We start from the raw sequence: 27,288 nt of genomic DNA, 5'->3' as shown, positions 1-27,288 counted from the left end.
TGATGATTGAATAGCCTAAATAACAGGTCACTGTTGAGCTTAAATGTCTGTTCAGTCATTTAGCTGCAAAAAGAGTTTTTGAATTGAAAAATGTCGCTTATTTCGTCACTATATAGTTTTATTATAAAATGCTATTAATTGTGATTGATTTAACACTCAGGAAATTCATTTTATGAAACATTTTAATTGAATCCCACAAACTCCTCACATGTGACTGGGTTTTGTCTGCAGCCAGAAAGATTTGATGGTTGTTCAGAGTACAGTCTCATGTCACTTCATGTAATTGTCCTGAGCCAAATGTCCTTAAAGAACTTTTGGTCTGATTTTTAAGACCTCCCTGGAGAAGCAAGGACATAACATCTGCCAAATATTAAAACAAGTTCAACTCAGCGGCATGTCCCTTTTGCTGTGCCCTTGTCTGAAAATGAGCAATGACGTGATTACTGGAGCAAAAACAGAAACGAAGAATAACTCACTTTGTATTTTTTATGAGTAATCAGCAGTGGGTTAGTCATTTGGAGAAATGAAATTATCATTAAAAACTGCATTTCGTATTATTTCAGATGATCTATTTCAGAACGAATCCGTAACGGGTAAATGTTTTTTTTTCATGACTATATTGGCTTTAGCAGCTCCTCCTAAAGCTGGACACTTACTACGGTTATTGTTTATGTTTCTTTTGTGTTCAGACGACATAAGCATGAAGATGATGCAACGCCCAGATGGTGAGTGGTAAACAGTTTAGAAACGCATCATAAATCCTCTGTAAAATATGGTTTTAAACCACAGACTTCAATCCTCATCTATTTATTTGTTTCGCTTTCCTGCTTCAAAGTGTAGAAGCTTTAAGGATTATTGTTTTGTAGAAATACTGTAGTACGTTTTGGAGAGAAAAAATATTCTAGGAGCATAGATTGATACTTTATTGATCCCAGGACAGAAAATGTTTTTCACAAGTACCATCTACATTAGTGTAACACTCCAGTAATCTAAGTGAAACATCTCTTATTCGTATTCATGTTATAATTCTTCTAAAGCTCTATATCCGTTGTATAATGTTTTTTAATGTGAAAAGTTTCACCATCAGACACTGAGGACTGTGTAAAGTTTGAAGTACTGTCCTAAAAAGTTTGAGCCCTGATCAAAACAACACATCCAGGTTGTAGTTTTCTTTCCCAACAGCGTTTTACTTCTGACTTCTGTGTCTTTATTCAGCTCTGCCACTCTCTTTAGCAAAGTCATTAAAGGGAACATTCCCATGTCTGAAACATTCGTATCTCAGTGACGTAAACCAGTGGGAGACTCGCCTCCCCCTCTGTAGAAGAATGTAAACCTTTTGGCTCTAGTTGCAGTTTAGAAAAAAAAAAAAAAAAAACAGCTTCAGGGCTGCAACCTGCATCGCCCGTAAACGGTGGGAGAGAATGCACCTCGGTTGTTTTCACACATGTCTACATGCAGATGCAATCAGCCGACCTGCTCTGACAGAGATGCAAGGAAGTAAATGTTTCCTCCTGCTATTGTCAAAAACAACTTGGCAGAGCTGGGTTCTCTGCGGCATTTCTCTCTGCAGTCAATAAACTTCACAGCCTGTTTATCATTCATGCTAATGACTAAGAATCTCTGCTTTCTATAAAGTGTTGGGAAGCTTGCAGTAGTTAATTATTTTTCCTTTGAACCTGCTCATGGTTCTACTTATCTAAAAAAAATCTGTTTATCTTTCATTCCTAGTAAGCTGATAATGAAACTTGCTGAAGCAAAACTATCTCAAAGTTTGGGTTCTTCAAGTCGGCCTGAGATCCTGTCATCTTCTTAAAATGTGTACATTTTGCTAAAAATGTTCCTTAATGTGCTCACTAGCCATATTTAAATAAGCTGCAGTTTGGTGAATTAGGAAAGGATTAATTGATGCTGTTCCAAATATTAGCTTGATTCAGTCAGGAAATTCTACTCAAAAGATGAATGGTTGTAAGCCTGTTTTGGCTTGATCTGTTTATTTTATCCTCACTGCAGTAACTTGCAAACTTTTTAAAACTATAAGGGAGAAAAAACAATCTTATAAAATCATCATTCACAATGCTCAACAGCTAGGAATGTAGAGGTGACAATGTAGGCCTGAAGAAACATTTGCTTGGTCTGTCAGAACAGGTTTGTTTTTTCAAAGTGTGATGTTTCAACATGGACTATTGTAGATAAAGATATCTCAATCTTTATGGTGGCATTTTAAGACAGATTGGGAAAGCACAGGCAAAGTTTATGGGCAAAAATGCAAAACTGCTTCTCTTCTCATATTTATGTGGCTTCTTTGACTAGCAGCAGCTGTAGAGGTGCACTGGTCAGACTTTATTGACCTGCCTATCTGGATTTCCTTTCTAAAGTCTTTAAATCAAAGGATTTTGTGTTTTTCTTTTTATTAAAAAAATGCCACTAATATTGACTGTGAAAAAGGGGCCTCAAGTATTTTGATAAAAGTAGTTTTGAATCTAAGATAAATTGGTTAAAAACTGTAAAATTTGTAACCTCATCATTCATGCATCAAAGTCCATGTCTTATATTTCTTGATTTTTTATTTTTTATTTTTTTTTTAATGTTTTCAAGTGTTTTTAAGTCCCGTGCACATGTTTAACAAACAAAAAAATATATATATTTACTGGATTTTTAGGAGCAGTCTTGATTTGTTGTCAGAGCTGAACAGACCCTCATTCAGCTGCGGCTTCGTCAGAAAACTGTGCGCTTTTTCCTTGGAGCATTTATGTGCTGACGTATAGAAATCCGCAGATATTTCCTTTCATGTTGCTTCATTTGCCAACCTCAAAATTCTTGAAAAGCAGAGCACATGTTTGCTTTTAGAAATCTATATAAAGCACTGCATGCTTGTCAAAGTGGTCTTTGTTAATTATAAACCTCAGAAAAATCCCACATGTTCACGGCATGGCATACGTCCACTGGAGTTTGGTGCTCCTCCAAACAGCTGAAAGGACTAATGCAGTTCTGTTATTATCAATGATCAGCTATTTAACGTTTTGGACAAAAAGTGGTTATTAAACACAGACAGCCGGCTGAAGAACATGCACTTTTTGTGCTACTGTCTCCCTCCCATTCCAGACTTTAAATTGATGCAGCTCAACACAGGAGCTCACCTTGTGGCTCTGTTCCTAAGCAGCAGGAATACAAACAGAAGTGATGACTGGGTGGCTGCTCTGTGGGTTAAGCCTCTCTTCATCGAAAAGGAATTTTTTTTTACATGCTATGGGCAGAAAACTACATCTATGAAACTGCGTCAGCCATCGGAAATGAGCTGTTAATTCCCCCAAAGGGTCTGTAATACAGATGAGGGAGTGGAACAGGACTTTTTCTACAGTAGAGCTGTTGTGATGCCTCGCAGAAAATGTTTCATGAGATCATGCAGATCATGTTAAAAGACACAATTTGTGTTTTGTTATCCTTATCTGGGTGGGAAAATCCCCCTGTGGATTGCTGTTGTCTGAGGGGGAAGTTTCCCTGGCTTTGTGCCAGCAGGTTGGAGATTCCCCTCACTGATTAGCTTTTATGTTTTTCAATGATCCGGTTAACTTAGCTCTGCAGAGTCTCGGCTGTAATAAGAGGTCGATCCCACTCGTCTCTTTACGCTTGTACTCCTGTGTGGGCCTACATTCCCAGCCATTATAAACACAGCCCTTTTTGTGCTGCTACCTACCGGTTGCCTTGTGGTTCTCACTTACAAGTGGACATGTCTTAGTCTGAGCGAAGTCTTGGCCATTCATGCATTCCATGCAGCTGCAGTACTGTCTGCCTGCGGTTGATTAAAGAGGTGGTGAGGTGGTTTCGGTGCTGCAGTAGGAAGCTTCGGCTTAGACTGTAAATGTGGTATGACGGACATGGCCAAGACGTTCAGCTACGGGATGCACAGGCTCTTTCCTGACCTCAGCAGTCACATGGTTGACAATGCAGAATAACCTCAGATGAATTAGTAATATTTTTACAAGACGTCTGGTAGAGATATTCCAGATTAATCCCATGCATTCCAGCTGATATATAATAAAAGATATCAAGTTGTTTTTTTAATGTCAGTTGGTTAAAAGTTATCTGGTTATCTGCAGTAAGGAACCGCAGCCGATTGCATCGAGTCATTGATTTAGCAACAGTCCTTGAGAAATGAACAACTTCTTTTTAGCAGGACGGAACATTTAGCAGAACCTGACTTCTTGTAAGCGGCAATCTGTCGCAACTTACTTTGGGTCGAGAAGACAAAGAACAGATACAAACAATCTTTGGGATTGCTAAACCTTTAAACTTTTTTAAATCTCCATAGAGACTGAAAACCATGTGAACTAATGGATTCAGTTTTGCCTCGTCCTCAATTTTAGAAAACTAACGAGAATCCAGTATTAAAACTATCAACTATCTATTATGCTAAAAGTTGCACAATTAAATATATGTATGTATTTTATAGTCATTTGTAGTTTATGTAGAGAGCTCAGACTGCAACAATCAATATTTATTTTGTTTTTTCCACATAAAATAATAAACCTGGAATAGATTTTCTGCGTAATTAAACCTTTAATTCATCCGGCTGCTGGTGCCGATGGTTTGGTTCTGAATCCCACCCAGCCAAACGCCCAGCTGCTTCTGTGTAGTTGAGATGTTTTTGCCTGCTTTATGTTCAGAGCTGGTTGTAGTGCCTTTTTGCTCCTTTAGGCAAGATTGTGGTTTTGCAAACCCCCAAAAACCGACTATTTTTTTAAAGGTAGAATTGATCAGGATTTGTGAAGATCTTTTATTTTTCCCCTCATCATTTCCTTAATGGTAAGATGTTTTGAAAGAACTGTGTGAATTATTCATTCGTTTGTCTTTGAACTGCTTTCACCTCTGCCCTGATACACACACACACACACACGCACACACACACACCTACACACACACACACACACAACTGTGAAGGCTATGCTGTGCTAATATGAAGTGTTTTGTTCAAACTCACAGTGTGGAAAACTTTGGAGCATTTAAAAATGAGTACTTATCCCCCAAACTCCCCACTTTAAAAAGGCAAAATAAACGCTTGAGCTATCTTTGAGATTGTTATCAGGCTGTTTTTTCCTCTGTCAGTGCCAGCACCCACAGCTGTGATGGCTTAGTGCTGAAATTTACACTCCAAACAGTCCTTCATCCTGGGTCACCCTGAAAACTTTGGGAAGACGGCAGGCGGTGTTATTAACTGCCTCACAAGCAGCTTAATCCAACACTTGTGGCATGCAAGTGTGGCCACATTCCTCTGTGAATTGCAGTGAAAGTCAGAACAAACACCAGCCACCTCTGTAATTTAACCATTTTTCATCTAGTTTTGGAAATCCAGGGTTTTTTTTTTTTTCTGCAAGGACATGCACGCAGTTCCTTCTCTATCTCCTGAGGCTAAAATAGTCGTCATACCAGACAGTTTTTCCACTGATGTAATGGTAAAAAATGTGCAGTTCCGGGGTCATGGCTGATTGTTTTATTTCCGACTGTTGCTCTTTCTTTCAGTACCACAAATAATATAAATCACAGCTTTTCCCAGCGTTGCGGTGAACTGTAAAAGTGGATAAAAAGCGCTGGCATGTTTTCAGTGAGCAGATAATAAGTATAAGTAGAGCAGTGGTTGTGGCTCAGGGCTGCACGGTCGGGTAAAGTTTCACGTCTTTGTCCTGAGTGAACAGCGACAGGAAGACGACATGAAAAAAGCTGATTTCTTTCTCAGGGCTCGGTATGAGTCAGCTGTGATCAGGGAGGAAAAGAGGTCAGCTGCCACTTGTGGACATATGTTTGGATCCACCTCCCACACACACACACACACACACACACACACATGCACACGCACGCATACACACACATTAATAGTAAGGATCCAACTGTGTTTTTGCACAAATTTCCATGTATCTTAAGTTTCCTAAAAAAAATAATGTTGCTATTAATTGAGTTAGCTTGAGTCATTGGAAAAGCTTTGCTTAGGAAGGTCTGGTGGTGTTTTTCTCCTCCCAGATTTGTCGGGGATTTCCTTTCCTCCTTTCCTCCCTTGGGGGCATCCTGTTGTCTGAGCTGTGACTCCGTGAAACGACCTAATTTCAATGACAGGACCTTTTTCTCTCTTTCCTGCAGACAATAATTAAACTAATCTAAAACTCAATGTTTACTTACAGCGAGCAACACTGATCGAGTTTGGAAATTGTTAAATCATTTATAGCAAACAGATCAATCTGGTCTATGACTCTAGCAGCTGTGAGTGGAAAGATTCAAACCCAAACAAGAGGAAACTTTTTTTTTTTGTAAGTAAATTATTATAACAGCTTTTAAAATATTTTTTCTTGGAAGTAAAGGTTATATCCACAAATCTGACAGAGGGATTGTATAAATGTTTACAACTCTAAATCAGATTAGTTTTGCTTTTTTGTGGATACAAGTGTACCTAAAATAGGATTTAATGCAGTTTTGAAAATATTGAATGATTTTGTGACCACAGTTGTAGTCAGTAATATTCCTGTAAAATAAGTGGAAAAAGTTTAAAAGACTTATTTCATAATTAGCAGTTTTGATCTGTCCTCCCGCCACCCCCCCCCCCCTTTTTTTTTGAGGATTTTCTTCCTAAGTGGATTTGAGAAATCATGTCTTACCTTTTTGTACCCAAAGAAATATCTCCAAGTAATATTTTGGTCACAAATCGTGATCTTTAAATCGAATGCCCTCCACAGTTTTAGGAACTGCGGTGGTAACATCGCAGCAGTGTGCAATGCTCCTCTGTAAAGGTCAGCTCTTTGTTGAGCGAGAATCGCTCTTTGCCCTGTAGCTGCAACCTTACCTCTGTCTAATTAAACACCCTGACAACAGATTGTTCAACTCATGAAAGGTTCCTTCAGGGAGTAATTAATGTTAATGTGAGCTGGGAGGTAAAGAGAAGGAGTCTGGTGGAAATGTGGGTCAGCTGTGCCTCCTGGCCTTTTGTTAAAGCAGGTGGTTGGAGTGAACTTTGACCTCCCTGGTGGTGAGCACATCACATTTTAATTACTCCGTCTCTCCAGAAATACATCTTGTAATGACTGCTATAGAGTCACATCCGAACTATACGAGATCCCTCAGATTTCCACTCATTCTCAGGATAGACATTTAATTTTCTGTCTGCATAAAAAGGGAATCAGCTGCTTTCTTTGTTACATCAGATTAAAGTTTCTAAAGTCATTGTGATCTGTGTCAAGACTGAAAGTGACCAATTATTTTGTCCATCTAGTGCCACGCGTATTATTTTGTTAATCTAATATATGTTCATATTCCCCCCTCCTCCTCCTCCTAGCCTAACAATCTGTTTTTCAACATTTACAATTATGTTGGTATTAAAGATGAGACTGTATTGGCTGCTGCTATTCGTCTTTGTCGTGACCTTCTCTGTGAACTGAACTCAGAAAGTTTTTGGTGTGCACAGAAAGCAGCTAAAGCAGCCGAAATATTTCAATAGTCAAAGCATGATACTAAGTTTATGAAGTGTTTTCTGGCTTCAAAAACATAAAATGAACAAATTTAGTTAGTGAACAACCCACAAACCCAAAATGTACAATTTAATGAAATAATTAAAACAATATAAACCAGTTAATTTAACAAAACTCTTGTTTTTATATCTTTTTATTCCCTCCTAATACAATGTTTATTTTACATTTGTATTTGGCGTTGGGGTGTAATTTTGGGCCTGAGGTTTTATTTAGGGAGCAGCAACAACATTTTTATAATGAGTGGACGCATTATTCCACTCCTCCTAAGTGCCAAACCACTTCTTCTCAGTATCCAGACCTGAAATACACACATTTTGACCTTCAGTTCATGGATTTTCAGGTTACAGCCATCCACATAGTGTCTCAAAATACTCATTTTAATTGTAGTGTCCTTTTAGGCCCGTGAGTAACCGAATTAGTTTTTTTATGTGGCTGCTGGCGTCGTTTCCTGCCAAAATAACAATTCTGGAAATAGGTTTCTAGGTAGAATTCATTGCTGGGACTTTTAGAAGACAACTGTTTCAGATCATTTAGAGATTTTGTGGGGAATGTGGTGTTACTTTCTGGGATTTTGTGCTCTTTTCGAAAGGTGTGTCATTACAATTTTGAAGTCCAGCTGGCAGAGCGGGCGGGTTAGCACGGCTGAATGAACTACTGGACGCACACACCCATTTCTGCTTGCACAGATGCCTAAACATCTATATGTTTATTAGGCCAATGCAGGTGGGACATGTTAGAAAGTCATAAGTCAACAAATATGACCTCCCCGCGCCGACATGCATCTCTTTGACCAGCCGATCTCAGCGCAGGCTTGTATTTCCTGCAGTGCTCTTTGCAGGGAGAGGCCGTGGTGTGATGGCATTGTAGACACCGTGTTGATTTTAAGGCCTGAGTCAGTGTGACCACTGGGAAACCCTTATGCAGGTAGGCTGTGCTGCCACTGGAACCGAGGGGGGCTGATGGTTATCTCTCTAAGCGTTTCAGGGTGGCTGCTGCTGAGGCATGAGCTGCTGTCAGTCACTCAGTCCTAAAAACAAATTAAAAGCATTTTAACTCTGTGCAGTATCATCAGTCCTGTATGCCAAGTGGATCTTTTAAATTGTTTCTACACAATTTTCTACCTTAGAGCCACTCAGTGTGTGACCACATTGGTTTCTGTTTTAGCAGGAAATAAAACACAGGTAAGTAATATCCTAGGATTTTTACGTCTATCATAAAGGTCAGAAAACAGGATTAGACTTTATTTCTGTAGCTTATGACTGATTAGCCTCTTTAAATCCTTCAGTCACTGAGACACTGATTTTTAGTGTTTTTGTTAATGGAGAAGAAAAACTGAATCAGACTTTAGCGGAGATGGTTTCCATTAGTGAGCGCCCCCATCGTCCGGGGTTTGGTACCTTCAGAACTGAGGGCATGCGGAGGTTGTCCTCCAACCAAAAAACAAGGGAGTGCAGAAGAAAAGTAGAAGCAGATTTTTGTATTTAGGGCAAGAAGTCATAATAAAAACCATATTTCAGGAATCAAAAGGAGAAACATGGATTTTACTTATGCCAGCTTTAGATTTATGGTTGTAAAATATGAGCAGTGATTTAGAGTGGGTCTTTTGTTGCTGTTTGAAATATTTCCTCTTGGTAAGTTTAACATTAAAATGATGTATTCCTTGGCAGCTTGACGCTGCATAGAAGAGCCAGCCACCTCAAAATGAGTGCATGGAGGAACCCCAGCAAAACAAGTTACATTTCTGCTTAGGAGCTGTATTATGGGATATAACTGTCACCATTTCCTTTTAACTCATGGTTCACAATGCCAGCAGTTTTCCAGCTCTTGCCTTGCACATTACTGGACTGTCATCCTACCTTAAACATCCAAGTTCTCAACATACCAAAGCTACAAGACTGAAGGAAAATGACTCGACTTTGTTGAGTTTCCAACATGGAACCTCAACAACGATTTTATCTTCAACATGGAAACATCGAGTAACATTGCAAGCTGATGGAGATGTCCTATTTACTTGGTATTTGAAAGACTGACGACGACAAGAGATTAACAATTTGAGTAAGATAAACAACTAAGCTTGGGAGAAAGTTTCCATCCATCCATTGTCTATACACGGCAAACCTTGCAGGATGGCAGGAAGGATGCTGCAGAAATTGACCAAGAGAGCGGCCAGTCCTTGGACACAATGTCCACCAGTCCGTCACAGGACAACACAGAGACACAGGACAGCCATGTCCTCGCATCCAAAGACAATTTAGAGAGACCAGGTAGCCTGACAGTCATTTTTGTTTTGTTTTTTTTTGGACTGTTTGATGAAGCATTTTGTTGTTTGCTTTAATGGACCAACATAATGCATAACTGTAATATTTATTTATTACCACAAATAAAAAGTGTGACATTGAAGGACTCGCTTATGCATAGAGGCTCATGCTAAGTTGACTCCAGCCTCAGTCTACTCTGGAATGGATTTTGTTACTTGTGCACTTCTTTCTTCCACTCAACTTTATTTGAATAGGCTTGGATACAGTCTCTTTGAACATCCAGCTTCTGTAGCAATGGCCATTTGTGGCTTGCCCTCCTGTGGAGGGTGTCAGTGTCTGCCAGACATTTACCAAGTCTGCTGTCATGATTATTTAAACCATTATCCAGTCATCGCATAACATTTATACTTTAAATCTGAGATTATATTAGATATAAGTGGACCCTATTTATTCTTAGGTCATTTTAGAGGTATTAGAGTATTTGGGGTTAAATGTAATTGCATGCCACACCTTTTTAAATTATAATGATTCTCATCGTTCATTATTAATTAGGCACCTTTTTCTAACTGCATTCAATTCTGAGGTTGCAAAATTATTTTGGATATGGATTTATTCCTGTTATTTTTACCATTTTTAGTATCTGCCTAATTTTTCATGTTTAAATTACTGACTGTTTTGTGATTGGACACAAAAGTTGACTTTTGCACATTTTTCTTTTCACGTCTAAGCTCCTCCGTCGATCTTGAGAATGTGAGGAATGCTCATTCTAGCAGTCTGTCTGCTGAGTCATCAACATGGCTCCCATATGACCTCTGACACTAGCCTGGAACGGCCACTTGCATCTATCTCCATCAAAGGATGGGGCTAAGGGCAGAATGCCTTTATGTCCTAAAAGAAAAACATATACTGAAGTCGCTTGCACATAAAAGCACTAATGTTTTTTGAAAAGAGTCTTGTTTGTCTCTTAGTCGGTTAATTTTAGAGCAAGCAGCGTAAACGCCGGGATGGAAACATCTGCTGTACAACTCGTAGACCGTTTGGGCACAAATAAACAGACATATTATTCCTGAACGGATTAGCATCTGAGAAAATCAGACAGCATCATCTGACTTTGGGGCTTTTGGTGCTTTAAAGCCTGCTTGGTCTGAAGTTGCAGTCTGCATGCTGTGCGTCAGGAACACTGGGCTTGTGCTATGTGACGGCATCCGGAGCGTGTCCCATGTTTACAAGGCGAGGAAAGACGGATTACTTTAAAGACTTTGAGAGAGAATTACCCCCATTCGTCCGTGGGTGTGTTTTTAATTACTTTCAGTTAAATGGGAACAGTAACACATTGTGTTTTGGACAGGCAATCATTGCTCTGTTTATAAAGAAAGTTACAATGATAACGATTGTGACAAATTAGAATAGTGATAAACTCTAATTGATGATGTTTGCAAAACCCCAAAATGATAATGCAAATGAAGGCTGTGGCTGGCGATGTAATCACGCCATGAAATGTAACTGTTGTCTTAAAGCAGCCCATTACATATAAATGTCACCAAAAGAGCATAATTTGTGTTTGTCAGGCTCTGACTGTACAGAGAGATGGACAAGTTGGCAAAAGGTGACATTGATGCTAATTAATTTTTAAAAACACTTCTTCAATATGAAATCTGTTTCTGATTAGTCCTTTCACAGTAAAACTCAAGATTTACTGTAAATCAGCCAACCAGTTCACAAATAGTTTCCTGTCAAAGTCTTTGACACATTTGCATTTTCTGCGCGTGCGAGGTCACACTCTAATCATCAAACATGTGTAAGATAAGTCCGATGAAATCTGTCGGAGTGTTTGGACCCTCTGACGAAGCTGCAGGGCTGGATATTCGAACCGACACTTGGGAGGCAAGACGTAAAAAAATATCTCTGAAAGCTTTTCTCCCAGGACTTCCTGAGAGGATTTATATTCCTCTGGTGTCGTCTCATTATGTGCTAAGAGTTTGTAAGAGTTTTACAACGTGCTCGCCCATAAATCTGAAATATTGCTGTTGTCATATGGATGTGCTCTTTGCTTAAATCCCCCGTTGGGTAAATGTAAAAGCGTGAGAGTGTTTGTGGATGTGGCGACGCATATCTCTGTACATTTTGACCCTCAAGTATTTCAGAGTCGTCTGTTTGGTTTCCAAATATGCCAAGAATTTCTGGTAAGCAAAACCAATTCCAAAGATTTACGTCAAGCCTCTGAAAGCTTTCATATAAATTCAGATCTATCCTCAGCAGCCTGGTTGGGTTTATTTAATCTCCATGCTATTTGATTAATGTGGCTAAATAAACTTTGATCCTTGTTTTTAAAAAAGGAAGTAAAATAAGGATCATGACTTTGATAAAACAAGCAAGAAAATAAGCAACAGCTTCCCTTAATTTGTAGAAGGAAGGGCCTGACAAGGAGAAACAGGCACCAAATCAAAGGTTTTATCTAGGTTATCTCTCCCAAACAACAGTTACCCTTTGTATATTTTCTGAGCCAGAATTTTATGTTTGTCTTCCTCTGAAAGCCAGGCTCTTTCCTATGAACCTTTTCCTCCCTTTTTAGGCTGTAAACGTGAACTTTTTGACCCCAAATGGGAAAACTATGTAGCTGTGAAAAGTGAAAATATTCCTTCAAGCTGTAAAACACAGAAAAGGAGGGTTCCTATTGAAGGCTTACAGCAGGCCACGTCACGTGTCGGAGAGATTTCGATGGGTTACATATGATGTGCTGCTGGTTTCTTTGTTTGTTTCTGTCAGTTCGCTGTTGATTTGGGTGTTTAAACTCAACTTTCCCAACACCTGTAGCTTAGAAAGAGCTGACAGGAAACACATAGCAGCCACCATCTTGTTTTTTTTTTCCTGCCTTTACTTGAACTTTTTCAATGTAGCTGTCTAAAGCATTTAAAACTCTTCATTCTTCAAGGACTGCTGTTTTGATTGAGTTGATTTAGCTCTCTGAGGGAGCGGGGTCTATTTTCTCATTGTGCAATCAGGATGAACCCTAAGTTTTAACAGGATAATACTTCTTCAGGTCTTTTTTTATCCCTTTCTGATAAGTGGAAAATTATGTTGAAACTCAGAACATAAATATTATGCAGGATGACATCTCGTATGTTTGCCAACTCTGTGATCACCAATGCAGATAAATATTTTCCACTGGGAACTTCAGCTGACAACCTTGTCTATGGCAGCAATTTGTGAACAAATGCGTGTGATGCAAAAGACGAAAAGCTTTTTCCACATCCGTCATTGACGTTGAGATCTATTTAAGTCGCTCACACACTTTGTTGACCTTTATCTGACTATGAATTTGCTATGCCCATAAAATCACTCATTGCTGGAACTCACAATTGTTTTCAGAATGAGCAAAACACATTTTAATTTCCTTTAGTTTCCTCACAACACAGAGTTACCAGCTGGATAAAAGTCGCCATTGTCTGCCGACGCTCTGAAAAGTCGCCTCATTCGCACATGCTCCGTTTCCTCCTCCGTAGTTCTTGTTTTGGATGGGTTTGCTTAGGATTTAGCACTTAAACTCCACATCATGCTCATCTTTTCTTATTTTTCCAAGATTGGCAGCTTTAGAGGCAAAGTGGGAAAGCTGAGTGTGTCCACACTTATGTGAGAAGCTCACCTTTGACCCCAGACTGGAAGGGCTGATGGCACGGATCCTTCAGCTGTTCTGCTTCTTGTAATTTTTCTTTGGAATAGAAAGTTTTTCCTATTTTAACGGTACAAAAATTTTTTTGAAAAGTTGACAGCGTTTCCTTCTGAGAGTAGGTCATAATTTAACCGATTTCTCATGAGTGTTAAAATGCTTCAGTGTTTCCTAACGTGGCTGTTCTCCTCTGGAAGGGGTGGTGATTTTGGATTCATGTGCTTTTTTTGCAACGACTCTTGACGGCACTTCAGGTCCATGAACCAATGAGCAAAAGACACATCAACATCTGGCTTATGCTGACATAGGGAAAGTTTATGTCTCTGTTGAGCGTTTCTGCACACCAACATGTTTGCTGTTGCAATAAGATGCATTTGGACACTTCGGCACCAGATTTTAATTAGTTTCATGTCCAACTTGTTTATCTTGACCACGATTACACTAACCTCCACATCTGTTGTCACACCTTGTAAAGATCTATAAAAAAGCTTTGAAATAAATTTATCTTTTATTGCAGTTCCTAGAAAATAGATGTGCCTGAAGTATTTTTATATTTTCCTTACTAAGCTAATCTGAGTCTCGTGAGTATAACTAAAGGTCTGTTTCCATTTATTTGAGCCAATGCAGCTTTCTGGAGCTTTTTAGCATTTTCTTATAGGGAGAAAATAGTTCTAAAGTGTAGGTTTTTCAAAAAACAACATATGTTATTTTTGCTTGTAAACAAATAAATAACTTTATTGGTCTAATTTTATTACTTCTAATCACATTCTTCTGTCTGCTTTTGTGGTTGGCAGAGATATTTATCCACAAATTGCTGCCACTGAAGCAGCAACAGAAGGATGTAATTATTGTAAACATGTCAATTTTGGACCCAGGAGTGGGAATACACACACATGACTGCCAGGGTAAAATTAAAAAAAAAATGCATGAAATTAAGCAATGAGTGAAAAGCTATACAGGGCATTTTGTCAAAAGCACCTTATGATGTGATGCAAAGGCCACTTTTTAATTTGGGTAAGAAAAAAAAAGCATGAAATCTCCATGGTGCCGTAAACAGTTATTTTCCTAACAGGCAGAGATATTATTAAGTAGCTTTAAACAACTTGTGCTTAGACAAATAAGGTTGGATTGGGACTTAACTTGAAACCACATGCAATGACATGGATGGAAAGGGAGGTAAAACATTATTCACTGCTTACTATTAAAAAGCTGCAGTAAAATCTATTTTAAGTCATGCTACTGCAGTGAGGTGAATGTATTTTGAGCTTTTAGGTTTTTTTCACTTGCCTTTGCTAGGGGTGGTAGTAGGTGTTTACAATAATTGCTCATTTTACTGTGACGACGGTAATTTTAAAAATAGAGATAGTTGAGTATTGTTCTGATAGCGGTGCTCTTGATCCAGACGTTTTGTCTGAAACTGATGGCTACATGAAATAAACAGGGAACTGGTTGGAAAAGGTCCAAAGTCAAGGGAAATGACCAAGGTGTGAGATATTCTCCAGATATTTTTTTATTAATATTTCTTCATACTGTTTAAATATTCAGCATTTTCATGAACTCACAGCTTTGATTCAGAAATGTTCTTTTGAGAGCCGAACTAATTGGTGGCAATGCCAACCTCACCAGCAAAATTCTGATTTTTAAATCACTGAAGCATTTCTAGACAAATAAATGCAATAAATGCTCATGTTATATTTGTCATTATTTACTTTGGTTTCAATTATGTACTTGTTTAGTTATGACAGTGATAAAGTGTTGGGACAAAGTGAGAAATGTGAAAAAGAAACATATATAAAAAAACTTATTTTTTTCCCCAAAAATCTCTTTCTCTTTCTTACTGTTTATTCAATGTCACATGTTGTTTTTATTTTGTTTTTTAATTATGTAAAGCACTTTGAAATGCCTTGCTGCTGAAATGTGCTATAAAATTTGATTGATTGATTGATTGATTGATATAGACTTTTTTGGTTTATAGCAGTAAAATCTATGTGGAGTGTTTTTTTTTTTTTACATCATTGTGTCTAATTTCCCAGTTAGACCATTTTTGTGCCTAAAAGCCACAACACCAAAGCTGTTTTCAAGAAATCTACGCTTCAGAGAGCTTATTCATATGTTGACATGTGATGCAAACCCAGCAGAACATCCCAGTTTTGCAAAGTAACCGTGTTAATGAGCAAATAGAAGAACCACCTGACTTTTTATTGCCACATGTGAGAGTTTCTAACTGTTTCCTGGTGGGAGAATATATTTGCCATATGTTCTTATTTAATCCAGGCAAGAAAAAAAAACAACAAAAAAAAACCTTGGTGCCAGTATACGTGGTATTCCCTGCAAGGGCTCCAGTTCCACTCTACGTACACCTTTGGTACACACTGACACTCCCCAACCTCAACCAAAGAGGAAAATGATGGAGACAAAACACTGCTGTTTTCCTAATTTCTCGGAGCACTTCAGATTTTTCCGCAGTTGAGAAAAAGGCACCTTTATGTGAATGGAGGCTGATGTGGTGGGAGATCAGAAGATCGTAGCTTTAAAAGAAAAAAAATGGTAGTTACGCAGGTCTGTTTTTAGAAGTCCCAGGGAAAGAGGAGTGAGTGTGTTGCTGTATTTTCGGCAGGAGGAAACATGAGAAATGTGTTTGAAGAGGGCATGAGGGCGTCAGGGCAGGAGGAAGACATTATGAGTGATTTTCCACCCTGTCTGCACTGCTTAAATCAAACACACCTTGTGCTTTTTTTTTTTTTTTTCAGGTTTGCAGACAAAGATGGCCCTCTGTGTACTGAAACTGTTGACTACAGATTATTCTGTGGTGTCTGATGGTCTCAGAATAGCTTTGGGAAGAGGCTTGTATAGTCTCTCATCAGCTCCATGGAGCTTAAGTGGGAACTGAGACAATATGGTGAAAATAGCAGGAGCAGTCATTTCCCCCTTATAGCCAGATGATGTCAACCACAGGGAAGACATGGCCACAGATGTAAACCCAGCATTTCAACTTGGATGATTTACTTTAGGTCATTATAAAGACAAACTTCTGTTTTGGTTGCTAATGGCTTCTGGATCGGGAGCGCTTGATTCACAGTCTGGGTTTTCAGGCTATTATGGTCAAGTTTGTTTGTTCATTTTACCTCCTAATTAAAGCCAGACGTTTTTCAAGCAGAGTGTCGATCTGCTGCTGTGAACAGAGACTTTACTATTCGGCTGCCGTTTCCTTTAAGTGTCCTCTCGTCCTTTAGGATGCCAGCCGTGTCCTCACGTGTTTAATGAAGTGGCTTTTTTTTTTTTTTTGCAGCAACATTACTGAGGTTTCATTCCCAGGAATTCCTCAGAAACGACCTTATAGGAACAGGAGAAAGAGGTCAGTGTGCAGAGCTGTCATCGAGAACAGACAGGAGAATAGAGAAGAGGTGACGTGACGGACAGAAAACTAAAGGACGGGGAGAACGGATATGAAAACCGGCTGCTTTAGCCCATGACATCACTGTTTTCCTACCATTGCATGAGCCTAATGTTTTAGCCATGTCGTATTTAAAGTACACCTTGTTTGGTCGACTGGTTTCCTGATTGGCTTGGAAAAATGTATTGTGTTACACTCAAGATTGTGTGTTAGGACAGTATTTGACTAATCAGTATAATTCAAAAGGAAACCACTGTCTGGTTTACTCAGCTGAGATTTTAAAGTTAAAGAGCAGAGGTGCGCAAACTTTTCACAGTCACATGGGCTGAAATTGTCGGGGCTGAAAGCAAAGCAACATTTTTTTCTGCATTTATAAAACTTGGTCAGACTGCCTGTCTTGTTGAATTTGAAACAGACTGGCATATTTTCTTATAACCGAGGACCGATCATGTCTGAGCCCCACACAGAGGCTCCAGACTTCCAGGAATTTCTCAATTTCTCCGATCATCAGTCAAAGGTCTGTCTGTCCCCTTTCGCGATGATTCAGAGTGGAAGCGAGTGGGCTGGCTTCCCTCACGGTAAGATAATCAGCCACTTACACAAACTGGCATGAACTCTGAGTGCCAGGTATGGATTCCAGCTTCCTGACTCAGCATCGCAAATAAATCTACCATAAGCATATAAAAAAAATCTCTTTTTAACAGTGTCTACTTCACTGCAATAATATAATCAGTAATAATTATTATTGTGTTTGGCATATTTTGTGTCCGGTAAACTAATATAGCATTTTATTCCATTAAATGAGACTTGTTGAAATAAGAAAAATGTTGCGTAATACAAATAGAAACTTGACACTGCATCTGTGCTTGTTTGGGATTTATCTCGGTAAAAACAGCAGAGATGGAGTCTTCCCAAATCACTGTGAGCGTTTTTGATCCTTATCCTTTTTTAATAAGTAGCAGATTTATATTTTCATTACTTTTCCGTCATATTAAAACAGCGTATATTCTGGAAATGCCCAATAAACCAGTATTTTAATATTCGGAACCATCTCAAATTAAATTTAACCAGCATCACAATAACTTTGGCCCGCTCTTAAATCTGTTGCATTTAAATTATATCCTGATTATTTTATCCAGATGTTCAGACTGCAGCGACAAACTGCTGAGTTTGAAAGCTGAAGCAAGTCAAAATCCTTACAAAGATGGTGCGATAGACTAAGAGGTCAGACTTTCTTCTGTTGAATAAGCTGCTTTTATGTTTGCCTATTTGCTTATGGATAAGTACAGAGTAAAGAACGCAGTGCAGCCTCTACATCGCACTCAAATCTCAGCTGGGTAAAAGTAAACTGTATGTAGCTGCTCTGCCTGCAGAAGAGTAAATATTGTTTTTATTTAAATATGCACGGGAAGAGTCTAAAGACACAGACGTATCGTTTGTTTTTGGGGATAATTCTTTGCAGAAAACAGCTGTGTCCCTAGCGAAGTTAATTATTGCAAGGAGAGGTTGCTCAGAGTTGTCTGAGGCTGATTTAAGAGAAACTTTCTTTCTAATCACGAGAGAGGAAATTGTAAAACATGGTGCTTCAATATTTGTTCAATAAGAAAAGACCTACTTTTTGCTTTGACTGTTCTTTGATTACTGGCTGTTGAGAACAGCAGGTTTTGTGTTTCAGTAACACGATCCTCTTGTCTATTCAGTTTCTTTGCAGATAGAAAACGGAGAGCGTTCCACATTGGGAACCTAAACTGCAGGGAAAAGTAACGTCTGGCATTGCAACATTTCCACCCATGGTTACATGACAATATTTTAGTAGAAAGAATAAAATATTAGCCGCTTGACAATAATCTGGACTGTGCACACAATATAATAGCTTTTTTTTTTCCAACTGCAATCCATTAGGAAGCAATCATTTCAAACTGAACTCTAGGTTTGTGCCTCTGTTCCATAAATAATTAAAGCCCTGTTTTAGTTTTACTTGACTATTCCCTATGGTATGATAATTATTCATATTGTCTTGCCACTTTTATTTTTACTTTAAGGCCTGTTTTTGCTCTGGGATAAGTACTGTTTTTGCCACAACATCAGTGGCGTTTCTAAGGTGCCAGCCCAGGCCTGTTTACATACCTGCTCATCAAGGAGGAGGCCTGGTGGAGCATGTTAATGTGCGTTTAGCTTGGCACGATATCGTGCCCACATTAAAAGCATTTTTTTTTTTTTTCCAAATTGGCAGAACAGTCCAAAAGCTGGGCGACTTGGGCAAAGTGAGGGTGCAGACTGAGAGGCATTTATTCAACTCTACAGGTGCTGCTTTGAAATGTTGCGGGAGAGAAAACGTAGTCTCGGGGAACAAGATGTACACTAACTGAATGTGTTTGGAAATTTGCCTTGAATGGCAGGGCTGTAATGATTTTAATCTTGTAGATTAAAGCTAAAATTAGCAGCAGTTAAAATTTTGTGCCAACAAAGCAGTGACTTTCTGTCTGGAAACGGCTTTGAACATGAGAGCAACAGCAGTTTCAGTTCATAAAAAGAAAAAACATGCATGTATATATGTATAATTATTGCACAACGCAACCCGTTCCTGCAGAACAGTTTGTTTGGTGATGTATCCAGTCTGGTCATTTTGCTTCCTCATCTGCATCCTGTGGTTGTTTTTAACCTGATTGCTTGGCAGTCTAACATCCAGGGGTTTCATTCTGCACAGATCCATGGATAAACATGTATTCTGAGTTTAAAACATTTACACTCGTATTACAGTTGATCAATCCAGATTTATTTCTTATTTATCTCTGACAAACACAGATGATCATCTCACAAGTTTAAATTTGCTTAAATGTGACCAGTATCTCTTCTACATCATTCAATAAATCACAGGTGTCAAACTCCAGTCCTCGAGGGCCGGTGTCCTGCAACTTTTAGATGTGCCTCTGCTGCACCACACCTGAATAGAATAATTAGGTCATTAGCAGGACTCTGGTGAACTTACCTACACAAGGAGGAGGTAATTAAGCCATTTCATTCCAGTGTTTTGTACCTGTGGTACATCTAAAAACTGCAGGACACCGGCCCTCGAGGACTGGAGTTTGACATCCCTGCAATAAATGACACCTGAACACTTTTATGATTTTAAATGTCTCATAAAACTCGGGGTCCAGAGCTGATTTCTCAGTAAATCTTCACATTTTATTCCTAAGGGGACAAAAACACCTTCTCATTTACCCGGTGGCTCTTTTAGCTTGCTGATTGGTTGTGACATACTGTATAAAACTTGTAAAAGTGAGACAGCAAAAAAAAACACAGTACAATCCCTCTTGATGCTCTGGTTGCGCTCATTCTTCCCTGTTTTTGGGTCACTATTGTTGGGTGCTTTCCAATGGCTCCAAGCAGGTGATCCGGCCAGGAATGCATTCAACTCTGCCTCTGCCTTTGAGGGCTAATCGAGCATGTCCTGCTGGGTTTTCTCTGTACCGCTGCACGAGGCAGAGCCAACATTGTCAGACTGCAGCATTATTCTTCTGAGTGAGGTGGGATGTTTGTGAGAAGACGATTGTCTGCTTTTTCCATTAGGGCTGCATATCAAGCCTGGATCCCCCATAGAAAGCACAAATCACTTCACTTTTGTTTCAACAGCTTATGGGCGTACACTTCAAGTTATCTACAGAAAAAGGTATTCTACTTTTCCATTTCCATAATCCTGAATACATGTGAGAATTGGGAGGAAAAAAAAGACACATTTTTCTCATGGCAAATCTCTTTAGGCTCTAGAGCCAAAAATCAGTCAGTACAGGGCAGAGAAATGCCTTGGGGATGAGAGTCGGTGGAGTGTTGAGCAATCTGTTATGTATTTTGGCCAAACTGACCTTCTCTGTTGTTGCTGGAAGTTGAGAAACGCTGTGATCTTCTTTATAGTTTGGAGCCGCTCATAAGGTGAGGAGTTTACTCGATTGCCAGCGGATGTCCCTGCAGGGAACATTAAACAGAAAACAGCCTCTGTCTGCTTTTCACCTCTTACCGTTTGACTTTTATTTCCTTGAAATCCCCAGATCGTCTTCCTTTGCTGTGTGCTCGTAGATTGAGCAGTCTAGATCAGTCATTATCAATCAGAACGAAAGATTAGAAAGTTATTTCCAAGAACTAAATGTTTAGTGAGCAATGATTACTATATGAAGGAAACCACACAACGGAGATCTCTCAGTGTGAAGTTTAGTGTGTGGTGCATGTTTTGCTTCGGTTCGTGTTCAGGCTTGAGTACTATTGTCTCCTCTGATAAGAGCCAGGCATGATAGCATTGTTTTACGTTTTAACAGACGGTAGAGGAACAGAGGTATGAGAAAGATTTGTTCGTTGTTGTGACACGTGCTCTTTGACTGCCAGCGATGGAAGACTCATGTTGACATTCCAGGACTAGTTTGGGTGTATAAACCCAAAGCAGCGCGACATCACAAGCACCATCTGCTCCCTAGAGGTCCTACTGGATTGTTACAAGACTCTTTTACTGCATCGAAGTAAAGCGCGCAACTCGTATAAAATCTGAGAAGTGAGCTTTAACAGCTGAACTGCTGACATGAATGTTAACTCAACCAGCAAGCCCTACAAATCAGTGTTTATGTAACATTGTTAAGTGGGGTTTGGGAGCTCTGTGAGTCAGCCCACGTATTGGAGGACATGCAGTTTGTTTTGGGGGAGGGGGGATTCACGTAAAATGTGTGGTGATAATTAAACAGGATATAAAAATATCCACTGAGCTGCTCATCCTTTCACTGCTGTCTGATTTTGTAAGCAGTGCCATAATAGCTTGTCCTGGTGGTTACAGCCATGTAGCTTTGTGAAACTATGTGGTTTTATATATTTCTTGGTTACAAATGCTAACCATTTCCATTTCTCCCAAACAAGGAAGTCCTACGTTGTCTCAACTATAACACATGATGTACTTGCCCTTAGTAAAAGTAACTCTAATTTTATCTTCTAGTGCTTTAAGGTACTCTCAAGTACAAAGTAATGAAATGTCCAGATACAAAACTTTTATCCACTTCCTGAACAAACGATACAAAAACTCACTTTTGGTTAAAAATAGATTTGGTAAATTTGAGTTAATTTATCTAAACATTCTTGAGAAGTTGTGCTGTCAACATGCAAGGTCAGTTCAAGGTTGGTTTTAAGGACAGTCATCTGTTTTCTCCAGCCAATACACTAGATAAAATTAGAAAAAAAAACAACGTAACCAGGCAACGGTTCCATATGCGAAGGTTAAAAACTTCAATAAACTCCATTTCAGAGTAAAACTGTTACTACTTATCTCAAATGTAAAAAAAAAAAAAAAACGTTCTAATCTTTATTTTAGAAAGTTTATTTTTGCACTTTCCACAGCTGCTTGAATAAATTAGATCTTCATGTTCGATGCATTTCTCAGTAAGTAGAACAGATTTATGAGCTTACCCCTCCTCTGTAAGCTCTGCCAAGTTTCTATTCTTCACTTGTGAAGAAAATCATTTATTGCATTGGCTATAATAACAACGGCTGTTTTTTCATAACAGGATGTGGATGGGAACGGTGTGGCCTCCTAAATCTGCTCAGATTTTCTCTGTTCAGATGTGACATCGCTTGAAGGAGTGTCCAACTAACTCCCCACAACTTTATTTTTGGGAAAGGCCTGAGTTTTTGTCAAGTGGTCTGCCTCTTTCAGCAGATGTTTCTTCAGAGAAATTGTAGCCTTTTTGTCAGGCTTATCAATCAACTTTGTCCCTTTCTTCTGAGAGGCTTTGCTGTTCCTAGTAATACATGTAAAAATGAGGCTGAAATAGGAAAACAACACAATCTGCTGTGCTGGAAATGAACTGACTTTTCTTAATGTAACGATGTTCTCTGAACCTTTTGACCTACTTGAACATAGCTTAAATTAGTTTGTGGGAATTTTGTTCTATTCATCCAAAATGAAAGTATTTTAGGATTTAATGGCGTATACTTTTTTTCTCTGGTTCTGTTTTTCCTTTTTCAGTTGAAGCAGCCGGAAAAGGCGGCAGCAGCAGCTCATACCTATTTTCAGGCCAATCCAGAACATGTGGAGATGGGCCAACACCTCGAACAGTACAAAGACCTGCAGGGTGTAGAAGAAAACCACTTTGTGGACCGGGAAGCCCGGCCTCATCAGGTAAAAAAGAAACAGTCCTTATGGTCGAGGCTTTCCTCCTGTCTGCAGCATCTGATTTTGAAAGTACAGCTGCTGTGCTTCTACAAACGGCCTTGATAGAAACGACCCCTAGAGTTTTAATGACTGGAAACTCACTGAGGCCTTTAGTGATAAAGCTTCGGATGCAAAAGGGTTTTAACTCCTTACCCTGCTGCTCCAGCCACTTCTTCTTTTTTGTGGCTTTAAATCGAGCAGTACCTTCCTTTGGAAAAGACTACTTTTTGAACTTTTCCCAGTGTGTTATATTTGAAAACTAAAAACTGACAAATTTAACTGCAGATAAAAAGATTATGCTCTTCTTTAACCTTGGTGTCTTTATGCACAAATTAGATCCTGCTGGCGCTTTACTTAAGTCTTCTTTGTCACAACAAAATGTACGTTCTTTAAAGCATAACTTAAAGAAACAGAGATATGCTTCAAGATTTATCCTCTCTTGTTCTCTCTTTCTCCTTCCCTGTGACTTCTCTATCACAGCAATCATTCACAGCGGCAGTAAAGTTATACGACAAAGGCGACTACGAAGGAGCTGTATCTCTGTTCGAGGATGCTTTGGTGGAATACTACAAAGCCGATGTGGAGTGTCGGGCCCTGTGCCAGGGTCCGCAGAAGTTTGAGGGCCACGACTACGTACGCTACCGCTACAGCCTACATGAAGTCATGTCGGGTAAGGCAGAAAAAGTCACAGAAAATGTATCTACCTGGTTTCGGTTTCAGTGCAAACATAAATATTATCATCGAGCGACGGATGAAGCCAGTGTTTAATTCTTCTTACGATTTCATCATTCATCTTAGGTAGATCAAGATGTACTTATCAATATGTCTGTACAGTATAAATAATCCCTTTGTCCATGCTTCAATTTGGACTTCTTGGCAATAAAAAGGTTTGTCTTGTCGTCTTTACAGATAAAAGAAAACATAAGTTGAATAATTTGTGTTTATAGCTCTACTAGCTAGGTCCAATGTCTATAACTTTTTGTTAATCTATGTTATAAAACAGTGTACTAAAATTGGAAGTACAGAGATTAGACTATGTAGTTTTGCACACGTTCCAGATGTGCAGCTGTCAAAATGATTTCATTTTATAGTCTTTAAGGAATAAAAGAAGTGGTCATTACAAGGAACAGCCAGATTACTCACTCAGTGCAAATATTCTGCTTAGTTTGGCTGGATTAGCTTTGCTGCACAGTTAGCTCTGGGATTTGGTAGATATGCACTATTACCGTCTTCGACGGGCCATGCAGACAACTTGACCTCAGGTCAAGAAGACGACGCGAATACATTTATGGACACAGTAGAAGATGATTTTCTATACCCAAGTATTTCTAACAATTCTGTGCTGTTTTGTGTCTTTGCTAAAAATAAAATACGTAAATAAACAAAATAAATAAATAAATAAATAAATAAATGCCAGCCTTCATATTGCATGTATTCGGTGTGGTGCTTTTAAAATGTATTCAGTTCACATTTTGTAAATAAAAAAATGCAGGTAAAACCAGATTGGGATTTTATGTGGTATTCTGGCATAAAAGGGCAAAATAACTGGGAACTGGAAGGATACTGACACGCTTTTTTCAGTTTATTTTACATACGTGAGCCATCCGTATGCAGCTTGCCTGAGGCAATACTGAGCAGAAAAACTTTGTTCTGCAATGACAGCTGTTGGGATATGTCTCTACCAGCTTCATGCATGTAGAGACTGATTGTTTGTTTTTTTCATTCTTCTTTGTTAATGAACTTTGGGGCAATGTTGACCTCCAGAGACTTTAAAGGATGAAAGAAACTAACAAAAATACTTTTGTCCTCTTGTATCATTTCATTTAATTTTACTGTCTTCCTGTCATCTTGTTGTTTATGTTTTTTCTCTTGTTGTCATTTGGAAATATTTTCAAAATGTAAAGTTTCTTTTTAGCCATGCTGCATTTTCACTTTTACTTTTGCCTCCTGCTCCGTCCATCCCAGTCAATGGGACGTGTGTGTTTGACAAAAGTCAGGCCATTTTCTTTGGAAGCTGAGGCAGGCTTTTGTGCAGTAGCAGCTGCCTAATTGCTGAGTGAGTGTTTTCTGACTCTCTCATATGTGTGGTCAGATTGGGTAAACATTAAAAGACAGCTAATTCATTTTGGCCAGGCTTTGTTTTACTTAAAATGAACAGATTATTTTCCATAGCGCTGCACCAGTCGATTCTGTGATCATAATGTTTATATGTGTAATGATGTGTGGATATGGAAAATCAATCTGCTGTGTGACTCGGATGAAACAAGAGAAGGATTTAACAGAACCGCTTCCGTCTGGACGCGTTAAAATTTCTGTATTTGACCTGAATCGTGTTGCAGCTCTGCGTGACTCAGGTGTGACCTCTGCTCCTCTGGAGTTTCCTGACAAAATTTAAACATCACAGCCTTTCTGACGGAAAGAAAAATCATGCTGCAGCTGTTTCAGAGTGACCTCACTACACATACATGCTAACAACACATTCACACATGCATGCTGTCACTGCTGGCTGTCTTCTCAGTGTACAGCATGAGGAAATGATAAGCAGCCTGCCAACTCCTGATTCTGCAAAGGATGACCTAACATCAGGTCCCCATCGGAGCAAACGCTATTTTATTTCAGACTCTATTGCCACCTTATGGGATTAATTGCTACAGGGTGCATGAACATCAAATGTTGACATTCACATTTGTAAAAGTCTGCAAATCCAAATTTCTTTTAGCATAATCCAAAGACTAAATTTTTGATTGCATTTTTTGCAGATCATTTTACTCAGGTTTTGCACTGTGAGCACGAGTGCGTCCGAGACCTCGCTACCCGTCCAGGCCGCCTCTCCCCCATGGAGAACTACCTGCCCCTTCACTACGACTACCTTCAGTTTGCCTATTTTAAAGGTGGGATGTTTGTAGTCTTTAACATTTTTCTGACAGTCATGTATAAGTAAAGATATGTGTTGACAGAAGTGATTAAATTTTAGATTAATGTATTTTGATTTTGAGGTTCTTGGACATGACGGCCGACTGTTTGAATGTAAAGAGGATAAATTATTGCACCCATAGTTCATGCATGCAGATACAAACAGATTAAGTTAATTCAGTTAAGAACTGAGAACTTGTTACATTTTCAGATATGTGTCTCTTTGGATATTTTAATTTCCTGAAGCAGTCTAACAATTAAATTTGTAATGAGATTTGGTAGTCCCGATGGACTTCGGCTAGCAATGATGTTTCTGAAACCCCTCTGAAAAAATATGATCTCACTAAGTATGAGATCATTGGATTGTGCATGATTGGACTTAAATTTTCACCTTGAAAACACTAAACCATCCAATCGTTTATTAGAACAAATGGTTTTCATTTTCCGAAACTATAGTTTTAAATTTTAGGTATTGTTCTTCAAAAATGTTGCGTCCTAATTAAGCATTTTTATTGCCTAACAGAAATAAGAGTAATCGAATTTGTATTAAATCTACTATTATTTATCATCTTAAGACATTTTTCTGCTCTGCAGCCTCAGTCTGTTTTATTTGACTCAGCAGCAGTGGAAGTTTTAAATCACTCTGCAGTTGTTCTGCTTGTCTTATCTGCGAAGGTTTCCATAAAAAAATGTTGCTGTTTCAGCTCAAATCTCCAGAATTTAACAAACTTGCAAACTGCAGAAAGCTAAAGCTAAAGAAAGAAGTCCTGTATTAACCTTTCATCTTTGCAGCAGAGTAAAGAAGGCTTACACCTAAAAGAAACATGGAACAAAAGGTGTCTGACATTTGATCTGTATTCATGAAGAAATCTGTATGCAGTGCAAAGTGGCAAAAATGGCAGTAGCCTATTTCTTTTACAGGAAACTATTGATTAGTTTGTACTTACATACATGGTTGTCTCTGTGCAATCAGTGCTCAGCTCCATTTCCTTTGTAATATTATTTTCTAAATGTTAGCTATGTTATATCCAAGCATGCCATAAAATTTGATAATCCAGTCCATCTGCAGTAATATACCGATGAACACGAATCAGAGAAAAATGTTGAACTTTCTTCCCGTCTCTCTTAATGTGTGCAGTCAACAGGCTGGAGGAGGCGCTGCAGTGCGCTCTGACCTACCTTCTGTTCCACGAGGGAGACGAGTTTATGGCCGACAATGTGGATCACTACAGAGAAATCCTGACACATGACAGCACCCCACGAGAGGTCAGGAATCTGCTGTGTCATGTAGGACTTCATATCTTGCTTCTCAAAACTAGATAGATAGATAGATTGGATGGATGGATGGATGGATGGATGGATGG

At 38.9% G+C, this 27,288-nt stretch overlaps 1 protein-coding gene across 1 annotated transcript in view; it reads left to right on the top strand.

Moving 5' to 3' along the window:
- Positions 1-27,288, top strand: part of p3h2 (prolyl 3-hydroxylase 2) — a 46,905-nt gene that overhangs the window by 12,062 nt on the left and 7,555 nt on the right. The window contains exons 2-5 of the mRNA XM_007552775.2: positions 22,826-22,978; positions 23,492-23,681; positions 25,771-25,902; positions 27,063-27,190. Coding sequence (XP_007552837.1) covers positions 22,826-22,978; positions 23,492-23,681; positions 25,771-25,902; positions 27,063-27,190 — 603 coding nt within the window. The remainder of the gene's footprint in view (positions 1-22,825; positions 22,979-23,491; positions 23,682-25,770; positions 25,903-27,062; positions 27,191-27,288) is intronic.

This window comes from Poecilia formosa, unplaced genomic scaffold (genome assembly GCF_000485575.1).
Source record: "Poecilia formosa unplaced genomic scaffold, Poecilia_formosa-5.1.2 Scaffold52, whole genome shotgun sequence".
NCBI lineage: Eukaryota > Metazoa > Chordata > Actinopteri > Cyprinodontiformes > Poeciliidae > Poecilia > Poecilia formosa.
Note: the sequence above shows the minus strand (reverse complement) of the source record. Positions and strands in the feature narration are given on the sequence as shown.